The following is an 18,677-nucleotide window of genomic DNA, read 5'->3' as shown; positions in this document are numbered from 1 at the left end:
TAATTTATCTGTGTGTCGGCTCACGTTCTTTATTTTACCATTATTGCCAACAATCGACAGCAGAACGAGTGGCTTTCGGGGAATGTTCTGGACGGTGCGCTCAGTCCGTGACTGAGTGAACTAGCACGAGGATGCGTTTTTGACGGAGACTCTAAAGATCTTCTGTAAGTCGCTCTGGATAAGGACGTCTGGACGTCTGGCTTCAGAATAAAGTGTGTGAGATTTAACGATCTTTGGTTTTCAGATAGAATAGATCTTACATAATTAGTGTGTGTGTGTGTGTGTGTGTGTGTGTGTTAGAAGTTTTTGTCTACACCCCCACCAAACTGACCGACAGCACAAAGACGGTCATTATGCCACGATGGTGGCAGAACAGGCAACGATAGCGCACTGAGCATCTCACAGCTGAGTCACCTGATCCTCCTGACTCTGTGGGAAAATCCGACTCCTGAGTTTAAAATGGGAGGGGGGGGGGGGGGGCAGGGGCACTCTGGGGGGATTCAAGTGAGCCCATCGTTACAGTGTGTGTGTGAGTGTGTGTGTGTGTGTGTGAGAGAGAGAGTCATGGAACTTATCGTTAACAGAAACTAGAAAGAAGGGTGTGAGATAAAATAATATACTAAGATGAATGAATGACTCTGAATCTGATATCACAATGACTCTGATACTGTCCTGACTCTGACTCTGATACATCGTCCTGACTCTGATACATCGTCCCACCTACAGGTTTGGGTTTCCTTCATCATATCAGACATTGAGCCAAACAGCCACCCTCGATTTCTCCACCATCAATAGCAGGAAAAAGAAATAACAGTGTGTTTCCTCAGCGACTCTCTCACTGTGCTCTTGTCTGTACATCAACACACACACACACACACACACACACACACACACACACTCACTCATGGGAAAGAAAAATGTGTGTGTGTGAAGACTCACGTCAGCAAGGTTGGGGCGTACCTGTTACTAAAACATCTCCAAACGCACACACACACATGCGCACACACACACACACGCACACACACACGCACACACGCACATAGTGGCGGTGTGTACGAAAGTGAGTGGTGTATTAGTCAGAACTCACTGCGGTTGATAATTACACACCGCGCCATGTCACGAAACATGAGAGCGTGTTTTCAGAGCCCGAGGCTACACTGATTCGGAGCGGGACAGCTGGTAACGCAGACACACCTCAACGAGCGGTTTAACACACGCCATACACTCCTTCATACACAGCAGGTGCGCTGTAACTTCTCATCACAGCGTCAGATTTAAACAGGAGCTTAAAAGAAAAACCTAAACGTTTAAACGTGCTTTAAAATGTAAAGTTAGACTAAAAGAATGAAATATTTTTCTTAATATAAACAGGGCGAGCGATGCGTCTTTTAAAGTGAGGAAAGGTCATGTTTCCTTTAAGCTTCAGGACTGACTCGGGTCTCGTTTGCTGCCCCGATAATCCCACCTAGCGTTAAATACTGATGTCCTCGTTGTGGTGTACGTGATGTTTCTGTGAAACGCGGTACGTACCCGAGTCTCCTTTGCTGCCGCGTCTCTCGGCGCTGTAAAACGCCATCTCGAGGTCGAGTCTGCCGAAGCGTATCGTGCAGCCGTTCATCAGCTTCTTGGGAGAGCCTTCGCCCGAGGACGAGCGCGTTCGGTGACCTTTGCTCGAGCCTTTTCCGGACCGCTCCAGAGACTTGGAGCGCCTCTCGGACCTGAAGCTGCGCTGCAGCGGGAGGAGGGGCGAGAGGCGGCGCTGCAGGGATCCTCGAATCGCCGCGTGCGTGTCCGAGTCACATCTCGGCCTGGTCTCGACCTCGACCCCGACCGCCGGCTCGCCGCCTTCCTCCGGGACCGACTCGGAGCTTGAGCCGAGATTCATGGGGTTCTGCAAAGCCTCCATGTACGACTTGCGAAACAGCCGTCGCGTCTCGAAAGCAGCCGAGTCTCCGGATTGGCGGCGTCTCGGCGTGCTGAGATCCGTGCTGAAGGAGAGAGACTTGGCGTTTCCTCCTCTCCTGATCCCGCCCTCTGAGTCAGCGCCAGGGTTAAGGGCTTTTTTCTCTGCTGGCAACGTGCCAGCGTTTGTGTACGAGTCGCGTTCGCCGGTTCCGCGGCTCGGGAGCGGCTCGGACGCCGTGGAGTCGGCTCCCTGCGAGCCCAGAGAGTCTCTGGAGCTCCTCCGGCTGTCCAGCGTGCCCGTGGATCCGTGCGTGCTGCAGGTGCCGAGGTGGCCGACGCTCAGCGCTCCCGGCTGCATGATGCCCTCGTTGGCGTTTCTCACGCGCACGGGGTTCACCACGTTCCTCCAGGGGGTTCGGTACACGGCAGCGCCGGCGCTCAGCAGGCAGTTCTGGAGGGGTTGCAGGTTCCGTTCGCGTGTCACATCCTGCAGGAATTCGGCGGTGAAGACCCGGGGGTACATTCCCTCAGGCACGGTGATCTCGGCCAGGGCACGACCGCTCCGCGCCAGGCATTTTATCACCAGCTTGGCGGCCTTGCGGCCCAGAGGCACCAGCTGCAGGTAGAAGTCGCCCTGCCTCAGGCGCACTTTGTGTAAAGGCGCGAGCTGCAGGACCACCTTCTCGTGGATGCACAGGGGCCAGCCCTCGTGGTACAGCAGCAGGCCTTTAAATCGCAGCTGAGGGACGGAGAACAGAAACGTCAGATACCTTTGCTTTTTATCACCTTTCAGGCACACCTTTTGTACCTGGAAAGCCAGCTTTAGAGCCTTAGTGTCACGCTCCTGTAAGGTTTCGAAACGTCTCTCTCGCTCCGCACGTTATGTTTTGGTTTCTGTTTCATACTTTCTGACACCTAAGCTCGCTTAATCCGGAACATGGGTCATGTCTGGTACCGTAAGTGCCTTAAGGAGGATTAAGAAGGATGAGAACGAGAGAAAGACAGAGCAGCGCTCTAGAAAACAAAGACGATTAACAGACACGACTACGGTCGTAAATGAATAATAACTGCTAACGCGCCAAATCGAGGAAATCATCTTGTACTATTGTGAGTGCGAACAAGATTTCCTAAATCTCCTAAATGTTCAGGATTACACCTCCCGGTTCCAGTCTGCTGACTCTGACACAGAAACAAGCGACGATTTCACAACACGCGCTGACGGAAAAACCTTGGCCACGCCCACAGCACAGCTTCATGCCCTGCGCCGTCTGAACGACTCCCTGCTTTTCATTTCAACACGTCCTCGAAGAAGCTTCCGTTTTCAAATATGAACGAGGAGGCGATGCTGTATTCTCTACTGTAAGACATTTCTAACCTGTAAGAAGACAAAACCGTGTAATGATACGAGAGAGAGGATAATTGATCGTTAATTAGTCAATTAACATGACTGCACAAGCTCCGCCCTCTTCCCTATGAATATTCTCCAGACATTTACTCCGGGCTGGAAAAAGGGAATGGCGTCCATGGGCAAAAACACAACAAACCATGTCTACTGCTAACGAGGTCACGGGACACGCCTTTAATAAAAGATCAAAGATTAAAGATTTAATTAAAGATTTAATTCATGGTGTCCAGATTTACTGCAGTGTCCACGTCTATAATACTAATGGACATGTACAAAAAGCTGTGAAACACTGATTTTGATTTCACTTTAAATATATGTGTGTGTGTGTGTGTGTGTGTGTGTGTGTGTGTGTGTACTCACGCAGCTCTCTCTCTGGATGGTGTGTAAGATCCTCTTGGCAGGCAGGAGGAAGTCGATGAGGCAGCGTAGGCCGTCTCCGCTGTACTGACGCTCCACCACGCTGAAGAGCTGCAGCAGCACCGTGGACGCCGTCGCCCCAAACGGAGCATACACTGACGATAGAGTGCTCTGGATACAGCTGTCTAATGACTCTGAGTCCTAACACACACACACACACACACAAGTGAAACTGCATTTATTTCAGTGGGCGGGGCTTTGGTTTTAATTGTCAGAATTTAATTGGCTTGCGAACAGTACCGTCGACTTCTGCTAAATTCACCCGAGGACCCAAGCGAACGTGGAAAAAAGCTTTTAAAGGTCAATTTAGAATTAGAATTTCAGGTCTTCTTAAACTGCTTAAAAACATTTTTCTAAACAACGTAACAACTTTTTTTATTAATGTTCTGCTATCTTCCTTTTACTGTTTGGAACATTAATGTTAATCATTTTTTCCGCTTTTCGTAGATACACGATATTTCTTTTTCTCAGCGTTAAATCGGACTGAATGAAGCCCTGGTCCGTGTGGAAACGTGACAGACGGGTGTGTTATTGTAAACACTGAGTTAAAAGAAACTCGCGACATCGTTCTGTTTGTTTTGGCGATGATGAACGCGGGTGGCATTGACTTTCCGACTCCTCCTGTGAGACAACGGGTCGCATACGTTTACACACACACACACACACACATGGTAGGATGTCAGGAGGTCGCAGGCCACGTCCCGTTCACTTAGCGCATGTCAGAGGAAACACCTGTCAGGTGACGTCATGGTCTGGACAATAACACAGCCAGTGTGGAAAGTCTGACTTTTTTCCGGGATTTTCCACCGTTCCTGCCCTGACCTCTGACCCCGACTCTGACAAGTTCATACAAGTGTTTTAAGGAAGTTGATGACTCTGACTCGACTCACCTTGACTCTCAAAGTGACGAATCAGTCGACTCGCATTGACTCAAAATGACGAAACAAAGTCGACTCACATTGACTCAAAGTGACAAATTAGAGTTGACTCACATTGACAAATCAGATTTGACTCAGACTGACTCAAAGTGACGAATCAGAGTCGAACCGCATTGACTCAAAGTGACGAATCAGAGTCGACCCGCCTTGACTCAAAGGGACGAATCAGAGTCGACTTTCCTTGACTCTCGAAGTGACGACTCAGAGTCGACTCACATTGACTCAAAGTGATGAATCAGAGTCGACTTACATTGACTCAAAGTGACGAATCAGAGTCGACTTTCCTTGACTCTCAAAGTGACGACTCAGATTCGACTCACACTGACTCAAAGTGATGAATCAGAGTCGACTCACATTGACTCTCAAAGGCTAACAGGATTTAATCTCTATTCTATTGTCTCTATGTATCTATCGAGCTAGCTTTAGCATTAGCATTTAACACGTAATCACGTCTCTTCACGTTAGCATTAGCGTTTTATAAATGCATCCCGCTACAAAAGTGACTCATGAATCAGTTACTTGGCTCAGGAAGACCTGCTTTTGATTGCATCCTTATGAGGAAAGCTGGAGGTGATTACGACATTGTGACCCCGAGACGGCGGAAAACAAAAGTCGTAAGATTCTCACACTCGGTCCGTGTGTGTGTGTGTGTGTGTGTGTGTGTGTGTGTGTGTGTGTGCTGATCTGCATGCCACAGGAAAACTCAGTGCTGTTTACTGGAGGAAGGACAACAATGGCAGGAAAGTCATCACTACATATTTTTAAATGTCTTCTTTGGGTTCTGCTGGCGCTGTGGACGAGAAGAGCACGAGGGGAACCCACTTTGATCGGGGAAATGCCTGCACATACCGCTGACCTTTAACCTCAATCAATCAGTCAAAATACTGAGATGAATCCTTATTCACTTACATATTACAGATTCTACACTCACTTCAGTTCTGTCTCACACGCACACACACACACACACACACATACACACACACACACACACACACACACACGGTGCTCTAAAGCTAGACGTAAACGCCACTGTAGCCCAAACATGAGGCTCAGAAGCGTCTCGTTTGAAGAAGGAATTAAAGAGAGACGGAGATAAATAAAGCTTCTAAAACTGAAGACGCTCTTTCACCTGGTCAGAGTCAGGAGAGGTGTACTGTGTGTGTGTGTGTGTGTGTGTGTGTGTGTGTGTGTATGTGTGTATTATTGACAGAGAGACCCCCAGGTAAACAGTGTGTCCCTTCTGCTGTATAAACCTTGCGTACACAGCAGCCAGGCACACACAGTGCTCTGTCATTAACACGACGAGTGGACTCTAATCACACACACACACACACACACACACACACACACACACACACACACACACAGCCAATTGGAATGATGTGGAATGGAAGCTCAGGGGCCAGGAGAGTTTCTCGAGCAGGGACCTGCCATTTCACGGTGCTTCACGGAGATCCTGGAACTCTTCACAATTCCAGCACAATTCTAGAAGATGAAAAGCTTCCGGAGCTCTCCTGAAGAACCCGTAACTCGGCGACGTTCTGGAACTCGTAAACGATTAAACACTACGGAACTCTTCTGGAGATCTGTGCAACTTTGGGACACCGCGGGAAAATCCTCAGAATTCTAGAACCCCTAAAAGGTTGAAATCTTCTGAAGATTCCAGAGATCTTTCACATCCTGGAGCTCATCAGAATTCCAGAACCTTCAACAGATTTCTTCGAGTCTCAAAGTAAGTCTGGAACTCTTAAAACGACTCCACAACGCTCCTGACGTTTGTAGGACTTGCTACGACTCCTTCATTTCTCCAGAACTATTAACAGACGAATCCACCGCGGAGCTCCTCAGACGGTTACGCGACGCTCCGACGTTCTCGAACTTTTCGGAATGTTTGCGGAAAACTACTCGGAATCGTTCTGCACGACGTCTTTCGCGGCGATGTTTGCTGGGAAGCGAATCGAAGAGGGCTTTGGCTGAATGCCTGTCGTGATGATGTCACACCCCGTGTCACATTATTATTATTAATATCGCTGAACTTCATTGATATCGTGTTCGTTTCTGTCAATCACGTCATGACCCGGGGACCCACGGATGCCGCGGAACCTTCTCGTATGCTACGGTCGCCACGGTTTCACGGCGTCTGACCACAGCGTGATAAATACTGACAGCGGTTTCTCGAAAACGTTTTTAAGAAAGAAAAACAATCCGATCTCGTCGCGTCGTTTTTTTCAAGCACGTGCAAAGAATACATAACAGATGTTTCCCTGTAATCCGTCACCGCCAGCTTGTGTGTTTCTATTATCTGTATTCTCTATTCTCATTTGCTCGGATTTATATTATTATTATTATTATTATTATTATTATTTCTCGCAGAAGGTTGTGCTACGTTTCTTTGCCGTTCCAGAAAGGTTCTCTGTATCAGCAGGTGGATGCAGGGGGTCAGAAACCCAAAGCCGGTGCGCTCCAGACCTCCAGCGGTGCGTGACTCCGTGACTACGCCGCTTGAGAGTAACGTGAGAACGACGGCGCTGAAAGCGGCCGAGCGACGGAGCTTTTCACTGCGGCACGGAAACAAAAAGTCACTTGAGGTCCCTGGAATTAGAGACATTTTCCAAAGGCAGAGCAAAAGAAAGTCTCAGGCTTTCACGAGTCATGAGGAACAAACGCCCGTGTGTGATGCACGTACAGTAAAATGATCAGCGGAGCAGAGCTACGTGCGTCGTGTTTTATTCCTCTTATGCCACAGGAAGTTTCCGACAATCACAAATTTGCACTTGTTCAAGAACGACATACTTTTATTATTTTTTTTTATCCATTTACAGTTACGTTACACGTCCTGAGAAACAAGTTCCTGTTCTCACTAACGTTACGGCGGTTCCCTCACCAGCCTCGCTCCTTCCAGAAAAGCCAAACAAACACATTTCTCCCTGCGGAAAACTTCACCACATCAACCATTACTGCACGTGTCTGAGCCGTTGCTATGGATATAACGATAACGAGCGTGGCTCGGTGAAGCAGCACTTTCTGACCTACAGAAGCCGCAAATTCATCGGCGCTGTGGTGTTTTAAACACCGATTGTCTCAACTTCAAAGGCTCTGGAACGGTCAGGGGCGTGGCCTGTGGTCTAGGCAACCAAAGCAATAGCCCTGACCCAAATAGATCGAAGTCGGAGCGGTGGCTGCCTTTCGAGTGAAGCGTCTTTTTCCGTCTTTGATTAAAACGACGGGTTGAGACGACGGTTGGGGAAGAAAAACGCGGAGATTTTTTCCCGGAAGAAGAAAACAGACGCTAGACGCCATAAAATCAAAAAAAAAAAAAAGTCTGATATTTTAGTATTGTATTCGTTGCGTTTTGATCTCACGAGAACTTGGTAAAGATGTCAAAATCACAAGCACAATTTTGTTCTGTGCGATTTTCGTGATATAAAAGTGCAACGTGTACTAGATGTTTAGGAGAAGATATTTAGAACAGACTCCGCCCCCTCTGTCACCACACACGGACTGTAATTAGGACTCGGCAATTACGGCTTTCTGATTGAAGGATCCACTTCGCACTCAAGTAGCACTTCAGCGGCTATTGTGGTGTCCGCTTTCGTGTGTGTGTGTGTGTGTGTGTGTGAAGGTTCTGGACTCTTCGGACAGACGGGGGGAGTGTGAGTAGATAGAGTGTACGCTCTCTCCAGAGGAAAGCGAGCAACAAAGGCTGCTAGACTGAATGATGGACTAGTGTGTGTGTGTGTGTGTGTGTGTGTGCGTGTGTGTGTGTGCGTGTGCGTGTAGTGGAGTGGGGTCACTGAAGAGCCTTTAATAAGTGACGGATAGAGCAGCGGTGTGAACGCAAACACAACATGAAGGTGCAAACACAGCAGAAATGCGAACAGATGAACAGAAGCGACAGCGTTTAAAAAAAGAAAAACAAACAAACAAACAAACAAACAAACAAAAAAGTCTCCTAGATTTTTCGAGGTCTTTCCAGGACGCTGTGATCGTACACGAGACGTCAGCGTTTCAGCCTCAGACGGAAAGCCTATGTTTTTTTTCATTACATAAATCCCAAACAGGTCGTGAAAATGGAATGTCTGAAATGGGTGGAGCTTAAGTTTAATTTTAATCACGTGACTTCGCTATACAATTTAGCTACAGTACGAAACGTCACATAGTTAGATACGTATTTAAACGTTAGCTTAGTGCGTCGCTAGCGTTCATGTTCTGTAATTAAAACCCGCACGCGTTCAATTAATCGCTAGAGAACATTAAATGTGATGTCAAATCAGGCTCGTGATTGGCTGGTCAAATTTAGCCTAAGCTCCGCCCCTGTGTTGACCCAGGGGTCCTCGTCACTCATCAAACTCAGGACATTCACACAGTGTGTGTGTGTGTGTGTGTGTGTGTGTTTCTTTCATTTTGGTCACCGGACGACGCCGGACAGTTTTGTAATCGGTGATGTGACGTGTCGCGATATGAAAACTCGGTGGAAACGGTCCACATCGTGACTGAGAACACACCGCCGTGTCGTATCTGTGAAGGACGGGAAGCTTCGACGCATTCCTCCCTCCATTCACATGATAATCGACAAACGCCTAAAGCGCTTCGCGAAAGGAAAGGAATGAGCTCCGACCTCTCTCTCCGCTTCGCGCTCGTTACGTTTTATTGCGCTCCTGTGTTTATTCTATACACGGTGTCGTGGCGGTGTCGGTCAGCGCTCCACCAGGCATGTGCTGATGATCAGTTAGACGGTCGATACATCGCGATATTCGGCGCGATATCGTTATCGTCGATACGGCAGAGTGTTGCAGATATCGTAGGCGACGTGGTTCGTGTTCCTGAGATAAAAGCATAAGCACAGCGGTCTTTTTGAACACACACACACACACACACACACACACACACACACACACACACACACACACTGAAAACCATGAGATGACAATGATATATACCGACTATAAATGTAGGAAGTATCTGACTGGATGTTCAGTGATAAACTAATTTAAAAAGTTGAATGAACTTGTGTCCTCCAGTGTCATTATGTGGCATTTTTACATTTTTTGCCAAACACACACACACACACACACACACACACACTCAGACACACACACACTATACCGTACCTAAAAAACAAGAGTAGCAGTACTGAGGACTGCGATTTAGTGTGAATACAGCGGGACGTGATGCGGCGTGTCTCACCTTTATGCTCAGGTAATTGTCACAGCTGCGGGACTGGGCTCGCGTGTGCATGTCGTCCTCCTCGAATAAATAACGCCTGAGGAACGAATAAATAATCCCAAATCCGAACGAGTGTGGATTAAAATCCGGAGAGTGCTAGAGATCCGTCGGAGGGACGCGGGTCGGGATTGTCCATGGCTGGGACGGGGCGTCTCGCAAAAACTCAGAGAGTCAGCTGTGCGAGTCGTCCTGACGGAGTGTGAGAGCGGCAGTAAAGCTCTCCTCCCTCTCTCCCTCTCCCTCTCTCTCTCCACCCCTCGTTCACTCCCATTCGCCCAGTCATTCCACTTCCTCCACTGCTGAAAAAACACACAACCTGACCTGTACACAACAATGACACCACCTCCTCCCCCTCCACACACACACACACACACACACACACACACACACACACACACTACCCCCTTTTGCCCTGCAGGGTTCCCCCCCGCTTCATTTCTTTAACTCTTTAACCCCCCCTCCCTCATTGTCCAGGCTGTACCAATGGATTATTCTATTGCTTTTGTCAAAGGAGAGGGGGAGAAAGGCATTAGAACAATGGTGGAACAATGGCACGCTCCTGAATCTCATCAGGGGAATCCCTGACCCACACACACACACACACACACACACACACACACACGGACGGACGCACGCGGCTTCCCGCCTCCCTCCTGAGTTCGAGAACGTCCACAGCTTGCACGGTTGTCCATCTCACTTTCAGAAGAGTTAATGAGGTCTACAGGATTAATCTAGAACCCTTAAGCGTTCTTCTGTCTGTCTGTTAAAGGTTCTGTGTAGAACCCTGCAACAGACGGGTTACATTTAGGAAGAGTTCTAGGTGGAACACGTCTGGGAAGACGCGAAATGTGCGATCAAAAAAAAAACAAAAAAACCCACCACCACGTGCTTTTACACGAGAGATGTAAGTGTGTTCACGGAAACGAGTTCGTGCGGGAAAACGTTCCCATCCTGCGCTTGTGTGATTTTAGGTTTTAAGTGAAGTAATGGCACCCTATCAAAGGAAGAAGAGTTAACGCGGTGGCTGAGCTGCGTTGTTGGAAGATTTAGAGCACGTTGCACTCAGGAGGACTTTTTTTTTTGTCGTCGTCATTTTCAGCTCCCGTGGGCGTGGCTAAATATAAATGAGCTCTGTAATTTATTTATCCACGTACACGTGACGGCACGGTGAGAACGGTTTATTAGGTTTGGTTTTCATTTAATGACCTTTTTAAATTCTTTACCTCGAAGCACTGACACTGGAGACTCCTTCCGTAAAATCAAATATATGACATTATTACACTCCTGACAGAACACTACTTCTCCGCGTCAGTCGTTACACGTCTTTACTTTGTTAAACAACACGTTTATTTGAAAACCAGCTTATTATTAGTCTCAGATCACGTGGAGCGTACTGTGAGTCGCAGTGTTACTATAGAAACGATTAAAACACTTTCTGACCAACTGGACTGGAGAATTCAACCTGGCTGTGGTAGAAATGTGCTGGGAGCTCGTTCGCAGCACGCGATCCCGCTTTCGTGAGCTTCCTGCGTTTTCTATCGGATCAGGAAATCGTTATTTTGTGTACTGACTGACAGAAAGGAACGCTCGGTGGCATGTGCGTCCGAGTTTATCCTTGTTTACCCAAGATAACCGGAGCTCAATAAATAGCATCTGGTTTACATTGTCTGCGTGTGGAAAACACACACACACACACACACACACACACACACACACACACACACACACACACACACACTGGGTCTGTGGCGATAAATACTTCAAAAACAGTTCATAATTTTCCCGTTGTTTGAAAATAAAAAAGCAAAAAAAAAACAAAACAAACAAAATCGCTTGAAATAACTTTTACGTACAGAAGCTTCTAGAAAACTCCTGCAGGCGGAGATATAGCGCTCCCCAGAGAGACCCTGAGATCTGATATCGGGGACTGACGCTAATTAGGCCGCCGAGCGTGCACCCTTTCGTCTGTTCCCATAATCGTAACTCAGTCTTACAGTGGAATACAAATAAGTTCTCTGTGTGTGTGTGTGTGTGTGTGTGTGTGTGTGTGTGTGAGTACTGTTTGGACTCGCCGAGTGCTGAAGATAAACAACAACACGCTCATTGGCTGCTGTGTAAGGAGCTCGTGATGGCTGCTGCAGGTATTATTTCCCGAACTACGATGTTGAACATTTTACTCTAAACTCCGAAGGAAGGTTTGAAATGAATCGCACGTGAATTTAATCGATCGGACAAGCGTGTGAAGGTCGTTTGAAGCTTCTTTTGTTTTGAGATAACCCCCGACGCTAGGGTCTGTGTTGAGGAAGAACGCGACGAGGCAGCGATTTAGTGCGCGATGCTAAACTGGAGGCGATAAGGTTCCGTGACTTGTTAGCTTGTTAGCCTTTAGCAGCGCGAACACGTCTCAGCTTCATTTAGATGGAGGGACTAAAGGTTAATGGAACTGGAGCTGATCTAACTGAACATCTGGGTGTTTATACGTGTGTGTGTGTGTGTGTGTGTGTGTGTGGCACATTCAGGGCGATCAGTGTGTTTGCTGAGGAACACAAAGCCCAGCTGTGTCCTCCCTCCACACACACACTCACCCAACTGTGGAATGTAACACCCCGATCTCACAGCAGCGCTGAACACTGGCGTAGCAGCACAACCGCACCTCACACACCCCCACCTCACACACCCCCACCTCACACACCTCCACCTCACACACCTGTCTCTCTCTCTCTCTCTCTCTCCTACTCGATGTAAAATGAGCAGCGATGCTCTCAGTGATACGATCGGATAAAATCACAATCTTGAAGTCGTCCCTAGTCGCTGTGACCAATCAGTGTCGGGCTGTTGTACCACATGACCTCACACTCAAACCTTGCACGGGTTTATCAGTGCGGATGATCACCCAGAAGTGGTGATGAGTCACCGATCAGTGCAGCCATAATAACAAAACCAGACAGCTAGCTTGGGCACGGCACAACTCCTTCAGATTTCCCCGTATAACACACTAAACACACTCAGACTGCAAACCTGAGATCTTTCTTTAGAATCAAAACTCATTATTAGCGCTTTCAATCATTTATTTAACAGAAGTATCAATAGATGTGATATTCTTCTGTGGAAAAAGTACACCCTTGACCTCAGAAGCTAGTATTGCCCTCTTTAGCTGAAATAACTTCTTGTAGGCGTTTTGCATAATTGTCCTCCAGTCTCTGATATCGGCTTGCTGGAATTTTTCGCTCTTCCATGCAATATTCTTTCAGTTGTAAGATGTTTGAGGGTTTTCTGGCATGTTCTGCCCGTTTCAGATCCCCCCCACAACATCTCAATGGGATTCATATCCGGGCTTTGACTCGGCCGTTCCATAACCCTCCATTTCTTCTTTTTCAGCCGTTCCTTGGTGGATTTGCGAGTGCGCTTAGGATCATTGTCCTGTTGAAAGATCCACTTTCGGTTCAACTTCAACTTTCAGACAGACGGCCTCACGTTATCTTCAAGCACTGCTTGATATGATGCAGAATTCATAGCTGAATCAATGAATGCAAGCTGTCCAGTCCCTGAGGCAGTGAAGCAACCCCAAACCATAACATTTCCTCCACCGTGCTTCACAGTCGGTATGAGGTGCTTCTCCTGAAAAGCTGTCTTTGGTCTGCACCGAACATGTCTGCCGTTACTGTGACCAAACAACTCTATATTTGATTCGTCTGTCCAGAGCACATTATTCCAAAAGGCCTGGTCTTTGCCTGTATGCTCGCTGGCAAACTGTAATCTTGCAAAGGCTTTTTCCTGACACGTCTCCCATACAGGTCAAATCTGTGCGATCTCGTTCTGATTGTAAGACTCACTAGCAAATCCTGTGATTCATTTTTGTGGTTCTTGGAGACTTCTTTTTGCATCAGACGGTCGCTCTTGGGCTGAATTTGCCGGGACGGTCGGTCCCGGACTAATCGACAGCCGTTTGAAATCTGAGCCGCTTGTAGATGATTTTCCTCACAGTGGAATGATGTATTTCAAATAATATGGAGATCTTTTTAACTCCCTCGCCAGACTCATAGGCATCCACGACCTTTTTTTTTCCGAAGGCCTTACAGAACTCTTAAGATCGTGACATGATGACTCCACACACCTCGATAACAAAGGGGACACCAGACACTAGATATGAGAGGGGAATAAATAAGACCGGCTCCATCTGCACTCCCTGAGCAGGTTCTAATCACCGCCACCCGATCTTCAACACCTGTTAACTGATGATCAATCGTTTGATGTACTTATTTTTTCCCCCACACAATATCGTCCTAACTATCACAAGTTCTCGTGTTACTATTTACAGCTCAAATTGTTACAAGCGACGTTTCAGTTAAAAGTCTTTTTCCGCACTAGCGCAGGAGCTCAGAAACAAAAACGGACATGTTTCTCGGCCCGGCTACTTCCGATAACCCCTCATAAACGTAGAGTCACTTGAGCGGAAACGTTTACTGAATATGGATTTGTTTTGGGGGGAGTTGCTTTCAACCAACCGTGCTGAAACCAGAATAAAGATTTCTAAAGATTTCTAACAGTTCTAGTCAGAAAGCAGACTCACAGGTGACGGTCATGAAAAACTCTGAGAATATTTAGAAAGACACCTCGAGAGGAGCCGAGACTTTAGGATGAGAATATCGGATAGCAGGGTAACGATAAGAAGAAAAGAGCGCGAGAGTACGAGTGAGAAGATTACCGGAGTCGAGACCTCAGGAGATAGAGCCATGGAAAAACACTGATTCATACGAGAAGTCCGAAGGTGCAATGTCTTCACGTTAAACAGCGTTATCACACCCCTACTGAACACCACGATGACCACAGAGTCTTAGATAACACTTCTGTTGAGATAATAAAAAAAAAGTGCTAAAAAAAACTTACCGTGTTAATCAGGGATCGGTGACGGGGTGAAAGATGGACGACTCGACTGCTTCGCTCGCTCTGGAGCTGTGATCTGACACGAGCTGCCCAGGGGAAGAGTTAATAGAGCTCAGACCACATCTCACGGCCTTGAAGACGCACACACACACACACACACACGCGCGCACACACACACTCTGAGACTGAGAGTGAGTCTGGCCCAAAGTCCCTCCCTCCTTCTCTCACACATACACACAGCAAGGCAGTCTGGGAATCTGCGGTGGGAGTGAAGAGCTTCAGATAAAGAAGACGCACACCACACACAGTGTCTTGCTACCATTCCAAGGTCTCTGATACACACACACACACACACACACTCCCAGTGGAGCCACCTGAATCAGTGTGTATTGTGTATTTTTGGTGCTAGGGCACTGAAAGTATATTGCGACTCTCTCTATCTCTCTCTGCCCTTTTTTGGATTCTACTTGACCCCCACCCAAATCAAACAGAGATAATTGGAGGCTAACAGGGCCGACCTGGTTTATCTTTAACCCCCGCTGTTTGGTGCTCGACTCCAACACTCATCCGTCAGTCACGGGCTCTGAGACGAGCGTTCGGCTCTGAGAATAAAAACCTCGCGCTGGGTGTCAAACCGAAAAACGTACCAAACATTATCGCCTTATCAGACAGACAGGGCCTGGAGGGAACCTGCGGCGCTGACCCCCTTCCTGTGAAGACAACATGGACGCAGGAACAGGTGCAGAGCGTGTCGGGGAATTAAATATGGAGCTCGGAAGATGTCAAAAGTACTTTATCGATTTTTATATTGTTGTGTGTTTTATACAAATCGCATGAAAGGCGTTTATTTCGGACACGCTGGACGAGGAGCCAAACCAATCACTGCATGCCTGTGGACTGCGGGAGGAAACCGGAGTACCCGGAGGAAACCCCCGAGGCACGGGGAGAGCATGCGAGCTCCACACACGAAGGGTGGAGGCAGGAATCGAACCCCCGACCCTGGATGTGCGAGGCAAACACGCTAACCACTAAACCACCGTGCCCCCAGATTTTACGCAAATTAGACCGAAAATAAAGCGTCCGGGATTCCCATGGAGAAACGGTAGATGCGTTCACACTGCGAGTTCTCTACAGGGATGTTAAGCACTCGTAACGTAACTATTTAGGTAACGTCAGGTAACTAGTTTGCTTGCTGCCAATCGTTAGCTAGTTAACATCCAAACTTAGCTCTTTAACTCTTTCTGTAGAACATGAAAACTTTAGATGCACACACCTCACAACTGTTCACATCGTCAGTTTTATCTCCACTTCACCACTGTGAAATGTTTGAGACTTTGACCGCTCTGAAAGCGTCTTACTTCTTTTCTAGGAATGCAAATTCTCCGGCGTAATTTTACGTGCAACTTGTGTTTGTGGGATTTAAAGCTCCATAGTATGAGGAGAGACCTCGGAGGAGAGACCTCGGAGTAGAGACCTCAGAGGAGAGATCTCAGTGGAGAGATCTTGGAGTAAAGATCTCAGTGGAGAGACCTCGGAGGAGAGATCTCAGAGGAGAGATCTCAGAGGAGAGATCTTGGAGTAAAGATCTTGGAGTAAAGATCTCAGAGGAGAGATCTCGGAGGAGAGATCTTAGAGGAGAGATCTTGGAGTAAAGATCTCAGAGGAGAGATCTCGGAGGAGAGATCTTAGAGGAGAGATCTTAGAGGAGAGATCTTAGAGGAGAGATCTTAGAGGAGAGATCTTGGAGTAAAGATCTCAGAGGAGAGATCTCGGAGGAGAGATCTTAGAGGAGAGCTCTCGGACGAGAGATCTCAGCAGAATTCATTAACATTACCGCTTTAATCCTGGCATATTTATCTGTCCTGAGAATCCACAGTGTCCTCAATAACTCTGATAACATACATATAAATCATTATATTATTTACTTGGAGAGAACTTCTCACTGAATGTCCTTTACAGGTTCCTCTTACTCTGAATATTGTTATACAGCCACGTTTTCTGAATTTTGCTTCTTTGCTGATCTATGATGCTGGAAGTCTGTCTTAAAATATCAAAGTAAGCACACACCCGAATTACCATACATATATATATATATATATATATATATATATATATATATATATATATATATATATATATATATATATATATACTTGCTTCAAATTACACCCTTTTAAATAAACATATGTGTGGTGGCCTGAAAAAATGCCTCACATGGTAACATTTACTACTATATATAGTACGTATGTAGTTCTGAAAGCTGCAGACTTTTTCTAAAATTAAATATGTCAGGTTCTGGCATTTAACAGTTTGGTTGAAGTGAAAATGGAGGAAACTGCATTTATTCCGATTTCATCACAGACATTTTGACAGCTGGAATCTGATTACAATCTGATTTGATGAGGTTTAAATCCACTTCATTGTCATGTAGCTTTCCAAGAACTTGATCGAAGCGTGACAGAGCGACTGTGACGGATTCACTACAAGAGTGACTGGTTACTAGAAAGAGTAAATAAGATAAAATTATTTCTACGATTTGACAAACAGCCCAATCTGTCAATCTGGCAACCCTGTTCCAGAAACTATTAAGGACTAGAAAGAGAGGATTATAACAACAACAACAATAACAACAACATAGAAATGAACAGTAATAGTAAATTTCCATTCCTTCGAGAGACTTTAATTCCAGTGAAAATTAATTTTCAAGGATTGTGTTATTAAAAAGACCAGAAATAGGAAATCTGGCAACCTTGATACAGAAAATAATAAGCCTTCAACAAATTTTGAATCAAGCAGCAGCAACAACAACAAAAACATATGAATTGCTAAAAATAGTAAATTTGATAACTTTAAAATGAGGAGAATTTTATATATATATATATGATTTAAAAAAAATCTGGTAACCCTGTCCCAAAAAATATGACGACTAATAGAGAGGTGATTATACACTTCCCAAAAAGTCAAGTCCAGCTCTTTTAGTTCAGAGGATTTTATGGTTGGTGTGTGTGTGTGTGTGTGTGTGTGTGTTTAAGGGGGGATTCCCTCCCTTTTGTCCACCTGTTGTGTCCCTTTTCCACGTCCCCCTGCCCCCTGCAGAGAGTGTGTCTTGGACCTGGGAACACAGAGAGCCTTGTCTTCTCTCAGATGTGCGTAAGCACAGGTGGAAGCTCCTATTACAGTAGCTCTCTCAGCACACACACACACACACACACACACACACACACACACACACACACACACACACACTCACTCACTCAGACCTCCCACACACACGTGCACACTGTATCAGCCACGAGATTGATCTCCACGAAGAATAAGTGACTCACTGACCAAATGGTGAAGGAGAATGTCCGAAGAGCCGAGTGTAGTGTGTGTGTGTGTGTGTGTGTGTGTGTGTGTGTGTGTGTGTGTGTGTGTGTGTGTTCCTAAATGTCTGGGGAGGACAGACAGGTCACGACCTCTATCAGCACTCACAGGTGCAAAAACAATGCGGTAAATAATCAGGCTGAATAACGTGTTAATGAGCTGCACAGGAAGTAAACTTCTCAAAAACCTAAAAGCCCCTCGGACATATTCTAAGGCCGACCCATGTCCTAATTTTGTTTATAATTTTGGAACATTTTTATACGTTTAACATTAAACACGGATTAAACACGGCAAGAAATAATACAAAAATAACCACCCTTTTAATAACAGCGCTGAAATGGGGATTTTATAAATCACAGATCACGCTACAGATTCCGGAGTTGCTCGTGTCACTGTAGTTTGTCGTACTAGCTGCATGCTAGCTACGTACACTCTCCAGAGACTCCAACGATCTCGGCTACTTCCTCACACGCTGTATTTTTCTTTGTAACGTCTCTATACACGTGTGATGAGAGGTTGTACACGTCAGGATAAGA

General features: G+C 46.5%; 1 protein-coding gene across 3 annotated transcripts in view; it reads right to left on the bottom strand.

Annotated features, from left to right (window-relative positions):
* zgc:158766 (uncharacterized protein LOC100009641 homolog) overlaps positions 1–18,677 on the bottom strand; it is a 44,711-nt gene that overhangs the window by 16,682 nt on the left and 9,352 nt on the right. For 2 of the 3 annotated variants that reach the window (XM_047150233.2, XM_017453001.3), the window contains exons 2-3: positions 3,671–3,868; positions 1,531–2,644 (exon numbers count right to left, since the gene is read on the bottom strand). In XM_047150233.2, coding sequence (XP_047006189.1) covers positions 1,531–2,644; positions 3,671–3,868 — 1,312 coding nt within the window. Of the gene's footprint in view, positions 1–1,530; positions 2,645–3,670; positions 3,869–9,852; positions 10,172–18,677 lie in introns of those variants that run through there. The other variant, XM_053674765.1, reaches the window with a different exon arrangement.

Source organism: Ictalurus punctatus, chromosome 23, assembly GCF_001660625.3.
Source record: "Ictalurus punctatus breed USDA103 chromosome 23, Coco_2.0, whole genome shotgun sequence".
Lineage (NCBI taxonomy): Eukaryota > Metazoa > Chordata > Actinopteri > Siluriformes > Ictaluridae > Ictalurus > Ictalurus punctatus.
This window is presented reverse-complemented; position numbering and strand designations above follow the sequence as displayed.